This window comes from Chlorocebus sabaeus, chromosome 3, assembly GCF_047675955.1.
Source record: "Chlorocebus sabaeus isolate Y175 chromosome 3, mChlSab1.0.hap1, whole genome shotgun sequence".
NCBI classification, from domain to species: domain Eukaryota; kingdom Metazoa; phylum Chordata; class Mammalia; order Primates; family Cercopithecidae; genus Chlorocebus; species Chlorocebus sabaeus.
This window is the reverse complement of record NC_132906.1, coordinates 4819135-4837441: the sequence shown is the minus strand read 5'-3', so window position 1 is coordinate 4837441 and position 18307 is coordinate 4819135. Positions and strand designations below refer to the sequence as shown.

The 18307-nt window shown below is 45.9% G+C and overlaps 1 protein-coding gene across 2 annotated transcripts in view; it reads right to left on the bottom strand.

The window, feature by feature from the left end:
- The window catches only part of ATP8A2 (ATPase phospholipid transporting 8A2), a 636199-nt gene extending 618215 nt beyond the window's left edge, over positions 1-17984 (bottom strand). The window contains exon 1 of one of the 2 annotated variants that reach the window (XM_008021766.3): positions 17705-17984. In XM_008021766.3, the coding sequence (XP_008019957.3) occupies positions 17705-17780 (76 nt within the window). In that variant the 5' untranslated portion in view covers positions 17781-17984. The remainder of the gene's footprint in view (positions 1-17704) is intronic. The other variant, XM_037986897.2, reaches the window with a different exon arrangement.
- Positions 17985-18307: the final 323 nt, after the last annotated feature.

The following is an 18307-nucleotide window of genomic DNA, read 5'->3' as shown; positions in this document are numbered from 1 at the left end:
TCTAGCACTTTTGAAGACTGAGGCAGGGCAATCACTTGAGGCCAGGGGTTTGAGACATCCCTGAGCAACATAGCAAGATCCCATCTCTACAAAAAAATTCGAAACTTAGCCAAGCATGGTGGCACATGCCTGTAGTTCTAGCTACTCAGTAGACTGAGCTGGGAGGATCATTTGAGCCCAGGAGTTCAAAGCTGCAGTGAGCTATGATTGGCCCTTTCTGTCCAATCATCTCTCTCCCTGGCTCTCCATACTTCGTTAAACCTAAGCATAAAAATGGACAATTTTCCTTTATCTTTCGGTCTTTATTCTGAAGGCTCCCATGTATACATTAATAAATGTGTATGCCTTTTCCCTAAGTAATCTGCCTTTTTTGAGTAGATTTTTCAGCAAACTTTCAGAGGGTGAAGGGAAAGCTTTCCCTTGACCCCTACAAGCCACAAAACTGAAGGTGAGGATGACAAGCAGAGTCTCAAGGCCTTTTTAAAAAAGACAGAAGCCCCCTCAGGCCCAAGACAAGATCTCTGGCTTTGGTAACTAAGTGGACACATGGCAGATGGACCAGCAGCCTACTGAGGGATGACCAGAAGAATGCCAATAGTGGGTGAAAAACCCTGCCCCTCTACCACCCTAAGTTCAGCAGCGAGGGCCCTGCTAATCAAACTGACAAAAGACAAATGAAGAGAAGTAAAGACATGCACATTTTATTTGATGGTCATCATTTTAGGAAGACATAGAGTCTTTGCATGTATATGTAGAAAGAGACCCAAAGAAGTACATAGGCTAGAGAGCTTACATACCATTTCAACAAAGAATGATAAATTGTGAAGTTGTGACAAGACAAAGGAAAAGGGAAGGTTTCTAAGGGCAGTAAACTGTGGGAGAGCAAATATTGTGGGGAAATTAATGGAAGATAAGGCCGCTTTAGTAAGGCTTGTCATGCAGGCTCCACTCAGTGCTCTGGGCTGATAAGACTCTAGTCATGTCAGGTGAACAAGAGTTGTTTTGTTCTTTCTGGTAGGGGAGAGGGAGACACTTTTACAAATGGAAATTTATGTTCTGCTTTTAGCCACATAGGGGAAGGACAGTAAGCTTTTCTTTTTCTTTTTGCATCTGATGTTTCTTCAATGCCTTTAGCTCAAAATAACCCTTAGCCCAAAAGGCATATTTCAGGGTGACATATTATGGTCCCCTTCACAGGCCTGGCAAGCATAGATCTGACCTATGTCATCAAGTTGGCCAGCAATTGGTCTCTGCCACCTCCTGCTTTGTCTTTATCTTCCTCTTCTGATTGGCTGCCCCTTAGGCTCAGGGGCACAGCCTGGACTCAGCCTGCCACATCATGGTTAGACTTGGAATTTTATTTTGTCTTGGTTTTCGGTTTGCTTCTTTTATTTTGTTTTCTATTGTTAAGTAAAACACAGATACCAAAAATTACACAAAGCAAGTTTATGTCTTTTTTTTTTTTTTTTTTTTTTTTTTTGAGACAGAGTCTCGCTCTGTCGCCCAGGCTGGAGTGCAGTGGCCAGATCTCAGCTTGCTGCAAGCTCCGCCTCCCGGGTTTATGCCATTCTCCTGCCTTAACCTCCCGAGTAGCTGGGACTACAGGCGCCCACCACCTCGCCCGGCTAGTTTTTTGTATTTTTTTAGTAGAGACGGGGTTTCACCGTGTTAGCCAGGCTGGTCTCGATCTCCTGACCTCGTGATCCGCCTGTCTCGGCCTCCCAAAGTGCTGGGATTACAGGCTTGAGCCACCGCGCCCAGCCGAAACCCCTATCTTTAAACTTTTAAGTTTAAACACCTATCAAAAACTCTGAAAATTATAAAATTCTTCAGGTTTTAGAAAATTACAGCTCTAAATAATGTTTCAGTCACTCCAATTGTTCTCCTCTTTCTCTAGGTGTGCCTTGAAGTAAGTTGATAAATGGGTTTGTCATTTATGCCCATTTTAGTGACTGGTGAGGTCGCTAAGGCAGTGAAGCTGTGCACATCCCAACCGTCGAAGTGGACCACCATTAAACCTGGGCTGTAGCAGGTGAACCCCACCAAGAGCTCAGCCCAACACCCGAAACAGTTAGAATGTGCTACAAGAATCTAGACGTGACTAGGACTCAGCGACCACCTCAAAGTGACCCACAAAAGCAGAAGCAAGTGCTTAGAGATGAATGTGTACAAACACACAAACAGAAAGAAACATTTCGGGTGTGGAAAAGACAGGTCCATTTAGGCCCTGCAGCTCAGACCCACTTGCGCTAGTTAAACTCCAGCTAAAGCATCGAGCCTGAGACTCATGGCTGCTCACGGCTGCCCTGGAAATCTTTGATTGCTTTCTAGGCAGAACCACCTCAGCAATGTTTCTGCCGTTATTCACTCTCTTAGTCCCAAGTACAGAATGAGCCAGTTCTCTATATTAACAAGGCTAAAGAAGTGGGAAAGTTATCTTCAGAAAATTCCAGAGAGAAGTGACTGAATCCTGTGTTTTTTAATAAGTAGTTGAACACGAAGAATCCTATATAGACAGGATCCACCGACAAGAGGTCCCCAGAAGATGTGTTCTGCAGGGAAATCAAGGCAGAGAAAAAATGCCACCAATGAATTGTTTCAGAATCTGGAATTAATGTGGAGGTCACAGCTTTCATTCTTAGAGAGAAGAGGAAATAGCTATTTGGATTCCAAGGGAAGAACCATTCATCCCTATTAAAGCTCAGACTACCACATGGCTTAGCATAGTTCACTGAAGTGCAAGTCTGAATGGGTGCCACCTCAGCCTGCCTCAATATTCCTATCAGTGACCAGGGTAGGAGTCCCCAGGGAGGTTAGTTAATAGGACCCTATATAATGACTGAGTTCCTCTAAGTTTAACGAAGCACCATCATCACAAAGAAAACTGGTTTTGTTTCTCAGGAACGACTGAATTCTCCCATGCACTCACTGATGTGAGCAGAGTTTTATAATGCTCTTTGAAAATTAAATGCAGCCAGGGGTGGTGGCTCACACCTGTAATCCCAGCACTTTGGGAGGCCGAGGTAGGCAGGTTACTTGAGGCCAGGAGTTCAAGACCAGTCTGGCCAACATGGTGAAACCTCGTCCCTACTAAAAATACAAAAATTAGTCAGGCATGGTGGCTCACGCCTGTAATCCCAGCTACTCGGGAGCCTGAGGCAGGAGAATCACTAGAACCCAGGAGGCAGAGGTTGCAGTGAACCGCCAACGTCGAGCCACTGCACTCCAGCTTGGGCAACAGAGCAAAATCGTCTAAAAAATAAAATAAAATAAGCCTAAGCCTGGGCAACACAGGGAGACCTCGTCTCTACCAAAAATTTTAAAAATTAGCTGGGCATAGTGGTGTGTACCTGTAGTCCCAGCCACTCAAAAGGCTAAGGTGAGAGGATTGCTTGAGCCTGGGACGTCAAGGCTCCAGTGAGCCATGACTGCACCACTGCACTCCAGCCTGGAAACAGAGCAAGGCTTCATCTCAAACAAAAACAAAAAAACGTAAGCCCACCAGGGGGATAATTAAACTTTCCAAAGGCATCATATCCACATGAAATTCAAATTATATGAAGAGAAGTTACCAATCCAGTTATAGACAAAATAAAATGGAAGAGGTTCAGCTCTCTATGCCCCTGGTATATTATTCTGGAAATAATAACAATATCTTTTTTAATTATTAATTTTATATGAATAGGTAATACTTATTAAGTTTCAGGTAGTGTGAAGTGCTTTATATATGTTACCTTGTTCAAGTCTCTCCATAATCCAGTGAGGGAGGTATTACTACTGACATTTTATAGAGGAGGAGAGTGAGGCTGAGCGAATGAGGTAACCTCCCCAAAGACACCCAGCTAGCAAGTGCCAGGATCAAAACATAAAAGCAGGTCTGGCTGGAGTCATCTGGACTGCACCCTTGCCTAAAGAAAGGGCTGAATTCAGGATAAACTGCAGCACAAGTCACATGAAATAGCACAGCTCAGTTGGCTTCCCTCCTCCACCAGCATGCAGGCATTTCAGCAAAAGAAAGGAAAGAGCATTGATTATTCTAGTGGGGGGAGGGGGGAGGGGGGAGGGATTGCATTGGGAGTTATACCTGATGTAAATGACGAGTTGATGGGTGCTGACGAGTTGATGGGTGCAGCACACTAACATGGCACAAGTATACATATGTAACAAACCTGCACGTTGTGCACATGTACCCTAGAACTTAAAGTATAATAAAATAAAATAAAATAAAGAGAGGAAAGAGCAATATGAACTTCTTGCATGGCTAATGTGGTCCCTAACGACACTGGGTTCAGGGTTAAACCACTAAAACACTGGCCCTCTGGACATCAAAAGACTAACTAAAGCCCTTTGGAGAGGGCTTCCCCGCGGTTTATGGAACATGGAGCTGCTTATGTGGAAGAAACACTGAGCAATATAGCTCAGCAAAGCAGCCACTGGTGCGGCCCAGCCCGTGGCATGTCTCACCCATCCCTGCACTTCCTCAAGGCAGTGTCACAGGGCCCTGCAGCTTTTCACTGCCCCCTCCTGGGACTCCTGACTGCCAGAAAACGAGGGTGGGGGTTCTGGAATCATAAGGGATTTAAGATTCATGAACACCAAGAAAAAGAGGAGGCAAACAGAACTTAAATAATAAAACAATCAGAAAAAGATGTTAAAATAAGTGTCATTCGTAACCTCCAGGAAATGGGTGCATATTCAATACATGAAGCAATACTAGGCTGTGATGAAAAAAGAGTCAGTTAGAAGTCTTTCCAAGAAAAAATATAATTGTTGAAATAAAAACGTAATAGATACTACGAACTGGAGAGGAAAAAACAAAACAACGCAAAACAAAGCTGAAGAGCGAATCACCGAACAAGAAGACAAAGCCAAGAGTTCTTCAAAACTGGGGCCCAAAGAGATTGAAGGAAAATTAAGAAAGCTGGGAGCAAAGACAGAAGCAGCAAGAGCAGTCTAATTCTAGAGTTGCCACCAGAACAGGGAGAATGCACAGGAGGCCACTCCTGAAGACGTGAGACATGAGGACTTCTCCCCCAAAAACAAAGACCTGGTGTCAGATTGCAAGATCTTTCCAGTGTTGACCAGACAACAAATGGAATAAAAGAAATACTTAAACCATCGTATTGAAATTTCAGAACATCAAAGATAGATATATCATTAAAAACTAATCAAAACAAAAGAAATAGCTAAGCTACAAAGGAACAAGAACCAGATTGATGTCTATGCCCATCAGCAAATCTGGGTACCAGTGAGATAATAAAGCAGTGTGCCTGAGAAAAAGAATTTTGAACCTAGAATTCCTTAGACAGCAAAACTGTCATTTACTTGTGAAGATGACATGAAAGCATTTTTAGGGACATGAAAAAAATCAGACAGATGGCCACTCACAGATGCTCCCTAAAAGATCCTCAGGGATCTACTTCAGCAACAGGAATGAAACCCAAGGAAGCACAACTGAGTAAAGAAAGTCACACACACCTGTTACCCAGAGAAAACTAATTACTCTCTGGAACCAATTCAGGTGACTATGACAAGGAAGAAAGTAGGGGAGAGTCAGGGGTAGGGAGTAAAACTGTGCCAAGGTTTTTGCCTTCTTTTTGTTTGGAGAGGGTTACTATGGAGAGGAAAGGGATATATATATACTAATTAACTCTAGCCATTGCTAGGGACAGAGTAAGTAAACACTATATGCATAATTTAAGCATACCCTCTCAAAGAATAAATTTAAATATATAATTTCAAAAAGCTAAGCGAAAATATTATCAAAAAACCTTGAAATGCCGGAAGTATAATTCATGAAAGAACATATTGATAAGTTGGATTTCGCTAAAATTAAAATTTCACCCTTGCAAAAGACACTGTTAAGAGAATGAAAGACAAGCCATGGACTGGGAAAGGATATTTGGAAAACATACCTCTGATTTTTTTATAAAGGACTGGTATCCAAAATATACAAAGAACTCTTCAAACTCAAAACTAGGAAAACAAACAACCCAGTTAAAAAATGGACCAAAGACGCATGTCTATAATCCCAGCGCTTTGGGAGGCCGAGGCGGGTGGATCACAAGGTCAGGAGATTGAGACCATCCTGGCCAATATGGCGAAACCCCACCTCTACTAAAAATACAAATATTAGCTAGGCATGGTGGTGCATGCCGGTAGTCCCAGTGAGGCAGGAGAATCTCTTGGACTCAGGAGAAGGAGATTGTAGTGAGTTCAGATCGTGTCACTGTGCTCCAGCCTGGCAACAGAGTGAGACTCTGTCTCAAAAAAAAAAGACAAAAGATCTGAACAGATGTTTCACCAAAGAAGATTCACAGATGGCAATTAAATATGGAAAACCGCTGAACGTCATATGTCATGAGAAAACTACAAATTTAAATAACGAGACACCACTACACATGTATCAAACGGCTAAAATTCAAACACTGAAAGCACCAAATGCTGATGAGGATGTGGAGCAATAGGAACTCTCATTTACTGCTGGTGGGGATGCAAAATGGTACAGCCACTTCGGATGACAATCTGGCAGTTTCTTCCAAAATACTCCTTAGCATATGAACCAGCAATCACACTCCTTGGAATTTTCCCAAAAGACATGAAAACTTATGTCCACACAAAAACCTGCACAGGAGTATTTATAGCAGCTTTATTTAGAATTTCAAAAAGTAAAAGCACCCAAGATGTTCTTCAGGAGGTGAATTGATAAATAAACTGTGGTACATCTAGGCAACGGAGTATGATTCAAGGATAAAAAGAAATGAGCTGTCAAGCCATGAAATGACATGGGGGAACATTAAATGCATATTGCTAAGTAAAGGAAGCCAATCTGAACAGGCTTCATACTATATGATGCTAACTACATGACATTGTGTAAAGAGCAAAGCTGTAACTATGGAGACAGTAAAATGATCAGTGGTTGCGGGAGGTTACAGAGGAAGGATGGGATGAACAGCTGGAGCACAGGGGATTTTTAGGGCAGTGAAACTCTTCTGTATGATACTACAATGGGGGATACCTGTCATTATACATTGTCACGGTGTGACACAGTGTGACATCATGGTGTGACTTCTGGTGCTGAATTCATAGTGTTAACACGGACATCAGAGTGTTCACACAGATGCCATCCCACTTCCTCTGCACAACACTGCCGACATTGCCCTGTAATATCTTGTCAACATACCATCCTGCATAGAAGAGCCTGGCGGGTAGTCTCAGAACTCCGGACTAGCTCTCCTACCCTGGGGCTCTTCAGTCACACTCTGTACCCACGCTCAGAAGGCCAAGATCTCCACTGAAAAATATCACAGACTGCAGACAACACAGCTCTCATCATGTGGACTCACAAATTATGAGTGAAATCAAAGTAACCACACACTGATACAAGTTATCAGACTACTAATCATCACCCAGTATTATCTTGGTTGCCAGCACTGTGTTTATTATCACAGCCCATAATTTCATCAACGTAGTTTAAAAGAAAGGCCTAAAAACTCGGTCTTGAACAATTTTAAAAGTCCAGCAGCAGCCCCTGGTAATAAAACCTACCTTTGTCTTCCTAGCAGGACTCAGAGCCACTCACAACCTAATGGCATTTGAACATTATCTATTCAGACTTTTTCTCTTTTTTTCTCCATTTTTCCGACATTGGAGAAAGTAATGTGTTATGGAGAAAATGTGCACTAACGGGAACACATTTTTAAATGTGTTGCTTTTTTTTTTTTTTTTTTTTTGAGACGGAGTCTCGCTCTGTCGCCCAGGCTGGAGTGCAGTGGCCAGATCTCAGCTCACTGCAAGCTCTGCCTCCCGGGTCTATGACATTCTCCTACCTCAGCCTCCCGAGTAGCTGGGACTACAGGCGCCCGCCACCTCGCCCGGCTAGTTTTTTGTATTTTTTTAGTAGAGACGGGGTTTCACCGTGTTAGCCAGGCTGGTCTCGATCTCCTGACCTCGTGATCCGCCTGTCTCGGCCTCCCAAAGTGCTGGGATTACAGGCTTGAGCCACCGCGCCCGGCCCCCTAAATGTGTTGCTTTAAAAGGTGCTCTACTCCAATCAATGACTGGTCTCTAAGAAGAAAAAAGTGCTGCTGAGATGCCCACTGGTCTTAAAGAAGGTTGTTGTGTGGGGTATGAAGATTTGTCATGCAGTCAAAAGTTAAATTAACCATAAATCTCACTTTTGGAGTGAGGAGTGTGTTGAAGATCCTCTCCATAAATACTGACTGATAATATCAGACAATACTAAAAGACTCAGGCAAACAGATTCTATTAGAGATTAGGTTCAAAGAAATGTAATAGTATTTCCTAGTGCCATGACCCAGTTCAATTTCAAAATTAACTTAAGGTGGATATCTCAGAGTGTGCCTGAGGGAGACAGTCACTCAAGAGGAAGATAAATAACCCTGAAAAAAAAAAATGCTGGAGGGAAGGGGCAGGGAAGAAAAACAATTTTTTTTTTAATACTTGGAGAATCCGCCGGGCGCGGTGGCTCAAGCCTGTAATCCCAGCACTTTGGGAGGCCGAGACGGGCGGATCACGAGGTCAGGAGATCGAGACCATCCTGGCTAACACGGTGAAACCCCGTCTCTACTAAAAATACAAAAAACTAGCCGGGCGAGGTGGCGGGCGCCTGTGGTCCCAGCTACTCCGGAGGCTGAGGCAGGAGAATGGCGTAAACCCGGGAGGCGGAGCGTGCAGTGAGCCGAGATCTGGTCACTGCACTCCAGTCCGGGCTACAGAGCAAGACTCCGTCTCAAAAAAAAAAAAAAAAAAAAAAAAAATACTTGGAGAATCCAAAGACATGGCTTTAGTTCTTTCACACTGGTACTATCCTTGGAAGATCAGACAAGTCCCTGGATCTTCACCTTTCATGACCTTGGTTTCCCTGTGCAGCAACGGGGGTGTTGACTGTGAGATAATTTTATTTCTGAAAGTCTGTAATTCCATAAATAATCAATTAAAGTATTTGGACTAGATGATCTATAATTTGTTCACCAATAGAAACATAATGCAGACCACATATACAATTTTAAACTTTCTAGCAGCTGCACTAAAAAAGTAAAAGGAAATACATAAAATAATTTTAATAATATATTTTATTTAACCTCACATATCCAAAATATTATTTCGATATATAATAAACAGAAAACATGGTGAATGAACTGTTTCATTTTCCTTTTTCGTACTCTCAGAAATCCAGTGCATATTTTACCGTTACAGCCCAGCTCAGTCGTGACTCACCATTTCTTCAGCCACACGCAGCTAGTGGCCACTCTACTGCACAGCAAAGATCTGCAAAGTCACCTTCAACTTTAATAATCTGACTCTACAGAGTATTACCTGCTCTGTACGAAGTCTCTCGGGCTCTCTAAAGGACAAATATTAGACAAGCAAGGTACAAGCTCAACAATTCTACTTGCCCAAGACCAGGGAGAGCTCCTCCCTCATCTCTCATCTCCCATCTCCCTGGCTTCCCTTTGTATGGCTTGATTGCAACCCAGCTGTTTTCCATGATCACTTGCACTTCTCTCTGATGCGCCCAGGTTCAGGTCTCATTATTTTGCACCTGGAGTCTTATAACAGGCCCTAACTGTGCATTTCATTTACAATCTTCACTCATCCCTGTGTTTGCATCCAGCCGAGAAACCTATTCAGTTGCCTGCCCACACTGGTGTCTTCCCTTCCGGAAAATTTGCCCAAACTCTAACACCAGAAAATCAGACACTAGAAGAGTTCAATCGAGTTGAATGAATGTATTTCCAAGCTTCAGGAAGGGGCAACAGGAAAATGAACTTAGAGTGGATCCAGAAAGACTGTTTGTTTCTGTTATTCTCTCCAGCACAAATGGACAGCAGACTAACTTGGGGACATGGCAGGTTGGGGCCGGGGACGCAGTAGAAACGGCACGCTATCTTACACGTTTAGCAGGGCCCGCTCCGCCGAGTCCCAGAAGACCCCTTAGTTTGTTTGCTACATATACAGTAACTACTGCTTTGAGGGTTAAACACAGAAATTCCGCAGTTTTAAAACCAATGTTATGTTTCCTCGATGCATTAGAATAAAGACAATAAAAAGAAAATGGAAGAGACTTAAATAAGGATAATCATTACGTGGCTAAAAATAGCTGATAAGAGGCCTGATCCCATGGCGCAGTGACTGAATATATTATCAGCCAGGCCACTGTTCTCTCCTTTGAATATGAATGAACTGCTCCCCAATACTAACATATCATGACCGTGAAAAAAACAACTGTCTTTGAACTAAACATCTGGAATGAGATTCCAAATGTCAGCACAGAGAAGTATTCACGCACTCCGTGGAGTAGTTCGCTTACCCTAGTTTCCTATATAATCAGTCTCTGTAATGTGCTTAAAATATTTACAGTAATCCTGGGATCCTCGGTGCCGCGTTTGGCTTACACAGTATCTCTAGAGATAGAAAAGGGAGAAGGAGGACCCGAATACTTCCCTGCAATGTGTGAAATGTACATTGCTGATGATTTGGCAAAAGATTACACAAGACAGGAACACTTACTTCTGAATGCAAAACCTCTGAATCAAAATTAACGAGCCTGCCTTAACATTCTCTGCAAAAGAGGGGAAAAGGAAAAACACATTTCTCCCATCTGAAGTATTTCTTCTCTCCTGCCTTTACTTAAAAAGAAAAGTATACAAACATGTATATAGAATTTTTAAATGGGAAGCAATAATAATATATTTCTCAGAGGGATGGTGTGAAGACCAGTAAGAAAAATATGCGAAAAACACTAAAGACGTATTCGTAATTACCTTCATTATCTTTATTCTCACACCACCAGACTCACTTCCTTTGCTCTCTTCCCAACAGCACTGTCTGCCATCAGTGGCGCAGTATCAGGTGGGCAGAGCTACAGAGTAGCTAGGACAGCAGGGACGGAGCTAGGACAGCAGGGACGGAGACAGCCAAGTGCTGTCAGTTATGCGGGCTAGTGAGGAATATGTGGAGGAGCTGCTTCACTCGCAATTTTGGAACCCTGTAGCTATTCACCCTGTATATGGAACAGATGCTAAAAAGAAAAAAACATGTCAGCTTGGAAAGCAGAAACCCATACTAACCAACTCTGAAGTGAGATCTCCAGTGAAAGCCAAAAATAACAAAGTTCTCTTCTCTGTGACAAGAAGAGGGTATTAAAAATTCAGGCAACCTGAAGCAAACCAATCAAAATGGCATAAATCTTCCTGTAACATTTTACCATATTCCTGAATGCAGCTTTTTCTACACTCACCTGGGAATGATCGTGATGGAAAGCAAAATGGGCAGTATTTATACACTAATGATTACAAAAAAAAAAAAAGAAACATGCAAAACTCTGGGAAAAAAACAGAATGAGGATTAGATCATTTTTTAGCATGAAATATGATGAAATATTATATGACAAGCTTAACAGGGGCAGGGTGGGAAGGAAGAAATGAACCATCAGAGCAAGAGACCTGTTCTCACACAAACACGCGCACACATATCAGTGGTAATATTGGACCCAGTGGTAATATTGGGGAGTGACCAGCATCATTCATGTGCTCTTTTTTTTCTTTAGAGAAAGGGTCTTGCTCTGTTGTCCAGGCTGGAATAAGGGTGCAGTAGCTCATTGCAGCCTCGAATTCCTGGGCTCAAGTGATCCTTCCACCTCAGTCTCTCAAGCAGCTGGGACTACAGGCATGTGCCACGATGCCTGGCTATTTATAAATTTTTTGTAGAGATGGGGTCTCACTATGTTGTACAGGCTCATCTCGAACTCCTGGCCTCAAATGAACCTCCCACCTGGACCTCCCAAAGTGCTGACATTACACACGTGAGCCACCAGGCTTGGTCATTCAAGTACTGTTTTGTTTTGTTTTGTTTTGTTTGAGACAGGGTCTCACTCTGTCGCCCAGACTGGAGTGCAGTGGTACAATCTTGGCTCACCACAACCTCCCCCTCACAGACTCAAGTGATTCTCCTGCATCAGCCTGCTGAGTTACAGGGATTACAGGCATGCACCACAACCACCTGGCTAATTTTTATACTTTTAGGGTTTCACCATGTCGGCCAGGCTGTCTTGAACTCCTGACTTCAAATGATCCATCTGTCTCGGCCTCCCAAAGTGCTGGGAACGCAGACATAAGACACTGTGCCCAGCCCATCCAGGTACTTTTACGACACATCTGTGCAGGCAGACCCAGGAAGCCACCGGGGTGTGACAGGTCCCCACTCCTTACTCTATTCCTCGAAGGGCTCTGTCCTTTCCTGGAGTAGGTCCTGTTTCTGTGTTTGCCCTTGATGATGATGGGGAGAGACGCCCAGGGCATGGGTGAGATCACTTTTTTATTTTTAGCCCTTCTTAATGGTTGTTAACATTTGTGCTGAGCACTTTTCCCAGCCTAAGTGGATGTAAATAACATCTTGTATCCAGTGTGGTATTGACCAGAAGTTATATTTAGTAAATGTAAAGATCCAAGGAGGAAGAATAGAGACCCTTCTTTAGAGGCACGGTATACACTTCCTCTCATAAATGCTTAAAAACATTTTCGAAAATAACTATAAAATATTCCATTGCCTAGCTGGCACCTCTGTCTGAGGGGGTTTTAAGATAACGTATCCGTTGTAAATGTAAAACCAATTATTGGACAACAGAAGGCATCCACAGAGGTGCTTCTTGGCCACGTGTGGGGTAGAAGACAGCCTTGTAGGCAGGACTCCTTTCAACAGAAGGTGATGACCTTCAGAGCCCCTAGACGATGAACAACACTCTATCCAGATTCAGAGCTCCTGGTGAGTAAGCGCTTATTTCTGTAACCATTTACACCTGGATAATCACAGTAACAGACATTTCAATTCTCCTGTGATGACTATGCAGTCCTCTCCTAGTTAGGCCTCCATCATTAGATTTAGAGGGGAAAATAATAAAGGAAGTTTTTGCCAATTCTTCTATTACATAGGATAAATGCCTAGATGGAGGACTTTGCCTTAGATGACGATGGGCAGCATGGGAGAAATCTGACATGCTATCGATATCATCTTGATTATGTGTCAATTAATGCATGCACTTACATGCACATACCCACAGACCACTACCAACCACCCACGAAGTGCAAACTCTTATTTTTATCTGTAACAGAAGTAAATGAACCTTTTGAATGTCATATAGGTAGAAATGACAGTGTTAAAACCTGAATTCAGGCAGGGTACGGTGGCTCATGCCTGTAATCACAGCACTTTGGGAGGCTGATGCGGGTGGATCATGAGGTCAGGAGATCGAGACCATCCTGGCTAACATGGCGAAACCCCATCTCTATTAAAAATACAAAAAAAAAAAAAAAAAAAAAATTAGCCTGGCGTGATGGCAGCACCTGTAGTCCCAGCTACTCGGGAGACTGAGGCAGGAGAATGGCGTGAACCCAGGAGGCGGAGCTTGCAGAGAGCCAAGATCGCACCACTGCACTCCAGCCTGGGCGACAGAGCAAGACTCCGTTTCAAAAAAAAAACTGAATTCTCTTTAACCCTAAAGTCTGGGGTTTTAACCGCTAGATATACTGCCCTTGAGAAACTTCCAAACAGAATCTAGACCATTAGACCAAGTTCAAAAGCTGCCCATGACAGAGATGAGTAAAATCTGTAATTACTGAGCACACACAGGGTAGTACAGGGAATGGGAGCAGGAGACATTAGATTATTATCTTTATTTCCTGTCAAGGAAGAGAAAACAATATAGAATCAATGAGAGTATTCTGTTCCATTTAGATCTGATATTGAACTAGGCAGGTGGACAATAAGAACCACATTGGACTTGCTAATTAGCTGGTCCTGACAGAAATTACGCAGCCAGTAAGGAATTTCTCTGAATTGTTTTTCCCATTTGTAAAGTGAAGGGATCAGACCATCTCTGATACATCCTCCAGCTATTACATTCCCACATTAGCTCTGCTTGTGTTTCCAGCTGCCCTGATTCTCCTCCTTGAAACTTAAGGCAAGTTGTTCTGGCAAAAACAGCAAAGCATACATTTAAAAACATCTTTGATGACCAGCAGAAGGCAGGGTGAATTGGGCGTGGAATTTAGAGGAGGGCTCCAGGGGCAGTTTCTAGAAGATTTGTAGCCCTGATTGGGGGCGGTGGCTCATGCCTGTAATCCCAGCACTTTGGGAGGCCAAGGTGGGTGAATAACGACGTTAAGAGATCAAGACCATCCTAGCCAACATGGCGAAACCCCGTCTGTACTAAAAATACAAAACTTAGCTGGGTAAGGTGGCGCGCGCCTGTAGTCCCAGCTACTCTGAGGGCTGAGGCAGCAGAATTGCTTGAACCCGGGAGGCGGTTGCAGTGAGCTAAGATCACACCACTGCACTCCAGCCTGGTGACAGACTCAAAAAAACAAACAAACAAACAAACAAACAAAAAACAGGAATATTTATAGTTCTTTGGGTTCTGCATTTGGTCTGTGCACTTCCTGCCTGCCTGTTCTTTCATGAAGTCCAGAAATTCAGTAAGACAGGGAAGAGCTTCTGCCCTAGACAGCACTGATGCTGTCGTCCATAGAGAACAATATCCTTCCTTTCTGTCCCCACTGCTCCCCTCCCACAACCCCGACACCCATATTCACATGCACACAGTTAATTTCCTTACTCATCTGGGTCAAGGTGAGAGCAGAGTTGAGAGCTCTTCCCACGTACATTGTAGTCACTGCCTAGACCATAAGCTCCATGAGACACACTGCTGTGTTCACTGCTGTGTCTCTAGCACCTAGAACCATGCCTGGCACATAGAAGGCACTGATATATATTTGTCACTGACTTTGTTTCCATTCCAAGGGGCTCCACCCTGAGCAGACTGTAAGCACTATAAGGGCAGGAGGATCTCCAGGGTCACAAATCTTTGGATTTTCATCATTTGGTAAAATGAGACATACTGGCGCCAAGTAGATATTTGGGGAAAGGTAAAACTGATCAAAGTGCAATTATATATGCAGAATCAGAGTCAAAGATGGCTCAGACAAGAAAATATTCCAGAATTATTTTTAAAAAGAATATACAGTTCAGCATATAATCTTGAGGCTATGACCTGCAATCCTTTCATCATTAGTTTATTTTTTTAAAAAATGAAAAGTAGCAGACTTCATTAAAAATCACACATCTTTGTTTAGTATTTTTATGGGAGTACACGACTGTCAGGCCCTTTGCCCCTGTTTCCATCAGCGTCCCCAGGAGCCCACACTATGCAGATCCTCTTTCTTCTCCATACATTATGCAAAGACCCTAAACAGACCCAACCTCAGAGCCTCCACTCTGTCTCCTGGAACTTTCAGCCTATCATCAGCAAGATCCCTCACCACCCGACCCCTCTGACTATTCCTGAAACTTCTTGCCTTAACTGCTGTGCCAGGAGGACCCTGCTCCTCACGGTTACTCTCAGATCACTGCCTTCCTCCTTGCTCCCTAAAAGCTCCCTGCGTTGATGTTCATGCCGTCAGACTACAGGACAGTCTCAAAACAAAGTGACCTCTCTTGAACTCACATCTTCCCCCAGGTACCAGTCGATCTGCTTCTCCCCCCCTTTTCTGCAATATTCACCCAAAAGAGTTTTCTGAACTTGCTGTTTCCAGATCCTGTCCTGTTACTCTCTTACACCTGCTCTATCAGGCATTGTTCCTCACAATGATAGGTTAACAGCTCTCTTCAAGGTCACCAGTGACCTCCACTGACACGACAGTTCTCCAGTCTCATCTTTATTGAGCTCAGCAGCACTGGGCACAGGTGCACCCCACCCCTCCCTGAACATCTCCTCACTGAGTTTCAGAGCACCCCCTCTGGGTTTCCAGGGACCTCCCTGGCCATCCTCTCAGGCCCTTTCTGTTGTCCCTCATCTCCCTGACCTCAAAATGTTAGAGTGCCCAGGACTGTATCCAAGGACGCCTCTTTTCTAGGTCACATCTATACATATTGACAACTGATCACATAATTCTTAGGGGCCGGTGTGAAATGAAAATGTGGGCCCCTTGTTCAAAAATTAAGACTTTCAAGACAGCAACATTGGGCAGAACATCCAAGCAAGTGCCTACTCTTGAAAGAGCCAGACTCTGAGCAGCTGCAGGGTATACACTCTTGGAGCCGGTCCTGCCGACGACTCTTGAATGCAGATACCTTGCACACTCCCCGGAGCCCAGACTCATAAATCCAGCTCTCTACTAATCATCTCCACTTGGCTCTGCGGTAGGCATTTCAGACCAAATTCTTCACACCTGCCCTCTCCGCAAAAGAGAACCCTGGTCCTCCGCAGCTTCCCCATCTCAGCAAGGGGTGCATTCCTCCGGTGTCTCAGACCAACACCCTTGGGGCCATCTTTAATTCTTTTATTGTACTGAAGTCCCGCATCCAAATCACAAGCAAATGCCTTTGGCTCCACCTGCAAAGGTACAGAGGGTGTCCCCAGGTCTCCCCAGGCTGCTGCCACCTCACGCCTGTATCCCTGCGCCCTCCCACCGTCTCTGGGCCGCAGCTCTTCCCCGCTATTTAGTCTTGACCCTGCGCCCCGTGACCCCTTCAGGCTGGGATTCTCCTTAAAATGAATATGAAAGTGTCCTGACTTTACCCAAGTTTAACAAACACTGGCTTAAATTACCTGATAAGGTTGCTTCCCTCTCACGTTACTCAACTACAGAAATACGAAAGTCGCTTATTTTCATGCGCCTATTTTCTCAAAACAAATAAAAAAGCACGAAGACAAGTGACCCCAGCTCCAAACTGTACACCCTCTACCTTCCTCATGTCAAAGATCTGCCTGCAAATTTGCCGCAGTCCTGAAACAGTAAGAAATCATTTTGGGGGCTCCTCCCTGCGTCTGCATTAACTAATGGTCTAGGTAACCTTATCAAGTGTCATAGCCACATAACATCCAGCTGCACGACATCATGGTTTCTAAATGGGCTCTATAATCATAGAACGCAGGCCTCTAACAGTGCGAGGGGTCGGGGATGTTATATGCGTTTTTGGCTTTAGGTTTCGAGTTCCAATACCCAGGCGCCTGCAGGCAGGGTGTGTGTGCACGCGTGCGTGTGTACGTGTGTGTGTACCTGTGTGTGTGCGCGCGCGTGTGCATGTGTGTGTTCGTCTCCAGGTGGTTGTATGCACGGACGGTTATGAGCCAGTACGTCGCCGCTGTGCGCGCGAGGACCCGGGGCTCCAAGTGGTGAGAATCACTGGAGGAACCTTTCGGATGCCTTTTCCCCCCTCTGCCTTTGAACTCTGCAGCACCGCGGTGCCGGCCGCCGGCGGCGAAGGCTGCATCTTCCCTGCGCCACCAAACAGTGCCCACCACCGCGGGGACTGCCGCCTAGGTCACCTCCCTGAGCCGCATCCGCGCGTGGGGGCGCACGGGCACGCGCACAGGGCGCGCACACACACGCACGCGCACGCGCGCACACACATCTGTACAGGGACGAGCCGGGGGGTCTCTGACGCCCGCCGCTCCCGTCGCCCGGGTCTGGGGCCTTTTGGCCCCGCAGGTGCAGCGACGCCCAGCCCCCGTGCGGCCAGCGCGCGGCGTCGGCGGATCCTGCAGCCCGGGGAGCCCGGGGCGCCCGGGGAGCCCAGGGAGGGGAGCAGCGCGCGGGCGGGGCAGTGTCGCAGAACCGCAGGCGCGCCCCGCACCGCCCCCGCCCCGGGCCCACCCTCCCCCGCCGCGCCCCTCCCAGCTCACCCACGGACGAGCGGATCCTCGACCTCCGCGGCAGGGACATCTTAAGAGCCTTGTCCAGGCCTGCGCCGTTCAGCATCTCGCCCGTGTTGGGGGCTCGGAGGCCCCGGGCGAGCGACGGAGGCTACGCGCAGGGCTGGGCGCAGGGTCCGCGGCCCGAGGGCCATGGGTGGGCCAGCACCTCGCCGGGCTGCTAGCTGGCCGGGACCGCCCGCGCCTGTGCCGGGCAGCGCCCGAGGCTGCGCCGTCCGTGCCGCAGCGGCCAATGCGGCAGCGCCCGCGAACGGCACCGCGGCGGGCCCCGCTGGCCCGGGCTGCGGCGTGGGGGCGGGGGACCGGCCCTGAGCGGAGCCCCGCGGGAGGAGGAGCGGACGGGAGGCTGGGAGGGATCCGCAATGTTACGCAGGACCGGGGGCTTTTAGGTGTCGGGGAAGGCGATGGGGAGGGCTTGGTGGGGTGGGGGATTGGGCCTGTGCTTTCGTGGGCTCTTCCAGGAGAGGGGTGCCCCTGGGGGACTTGGAGTCTCTGCCTGTCAGCTACCTATTTACCTGCCTGTCACTTGTCATGTGGAAGTGGAGGCGCTGTGATCCCCCAGGACGCATCCTG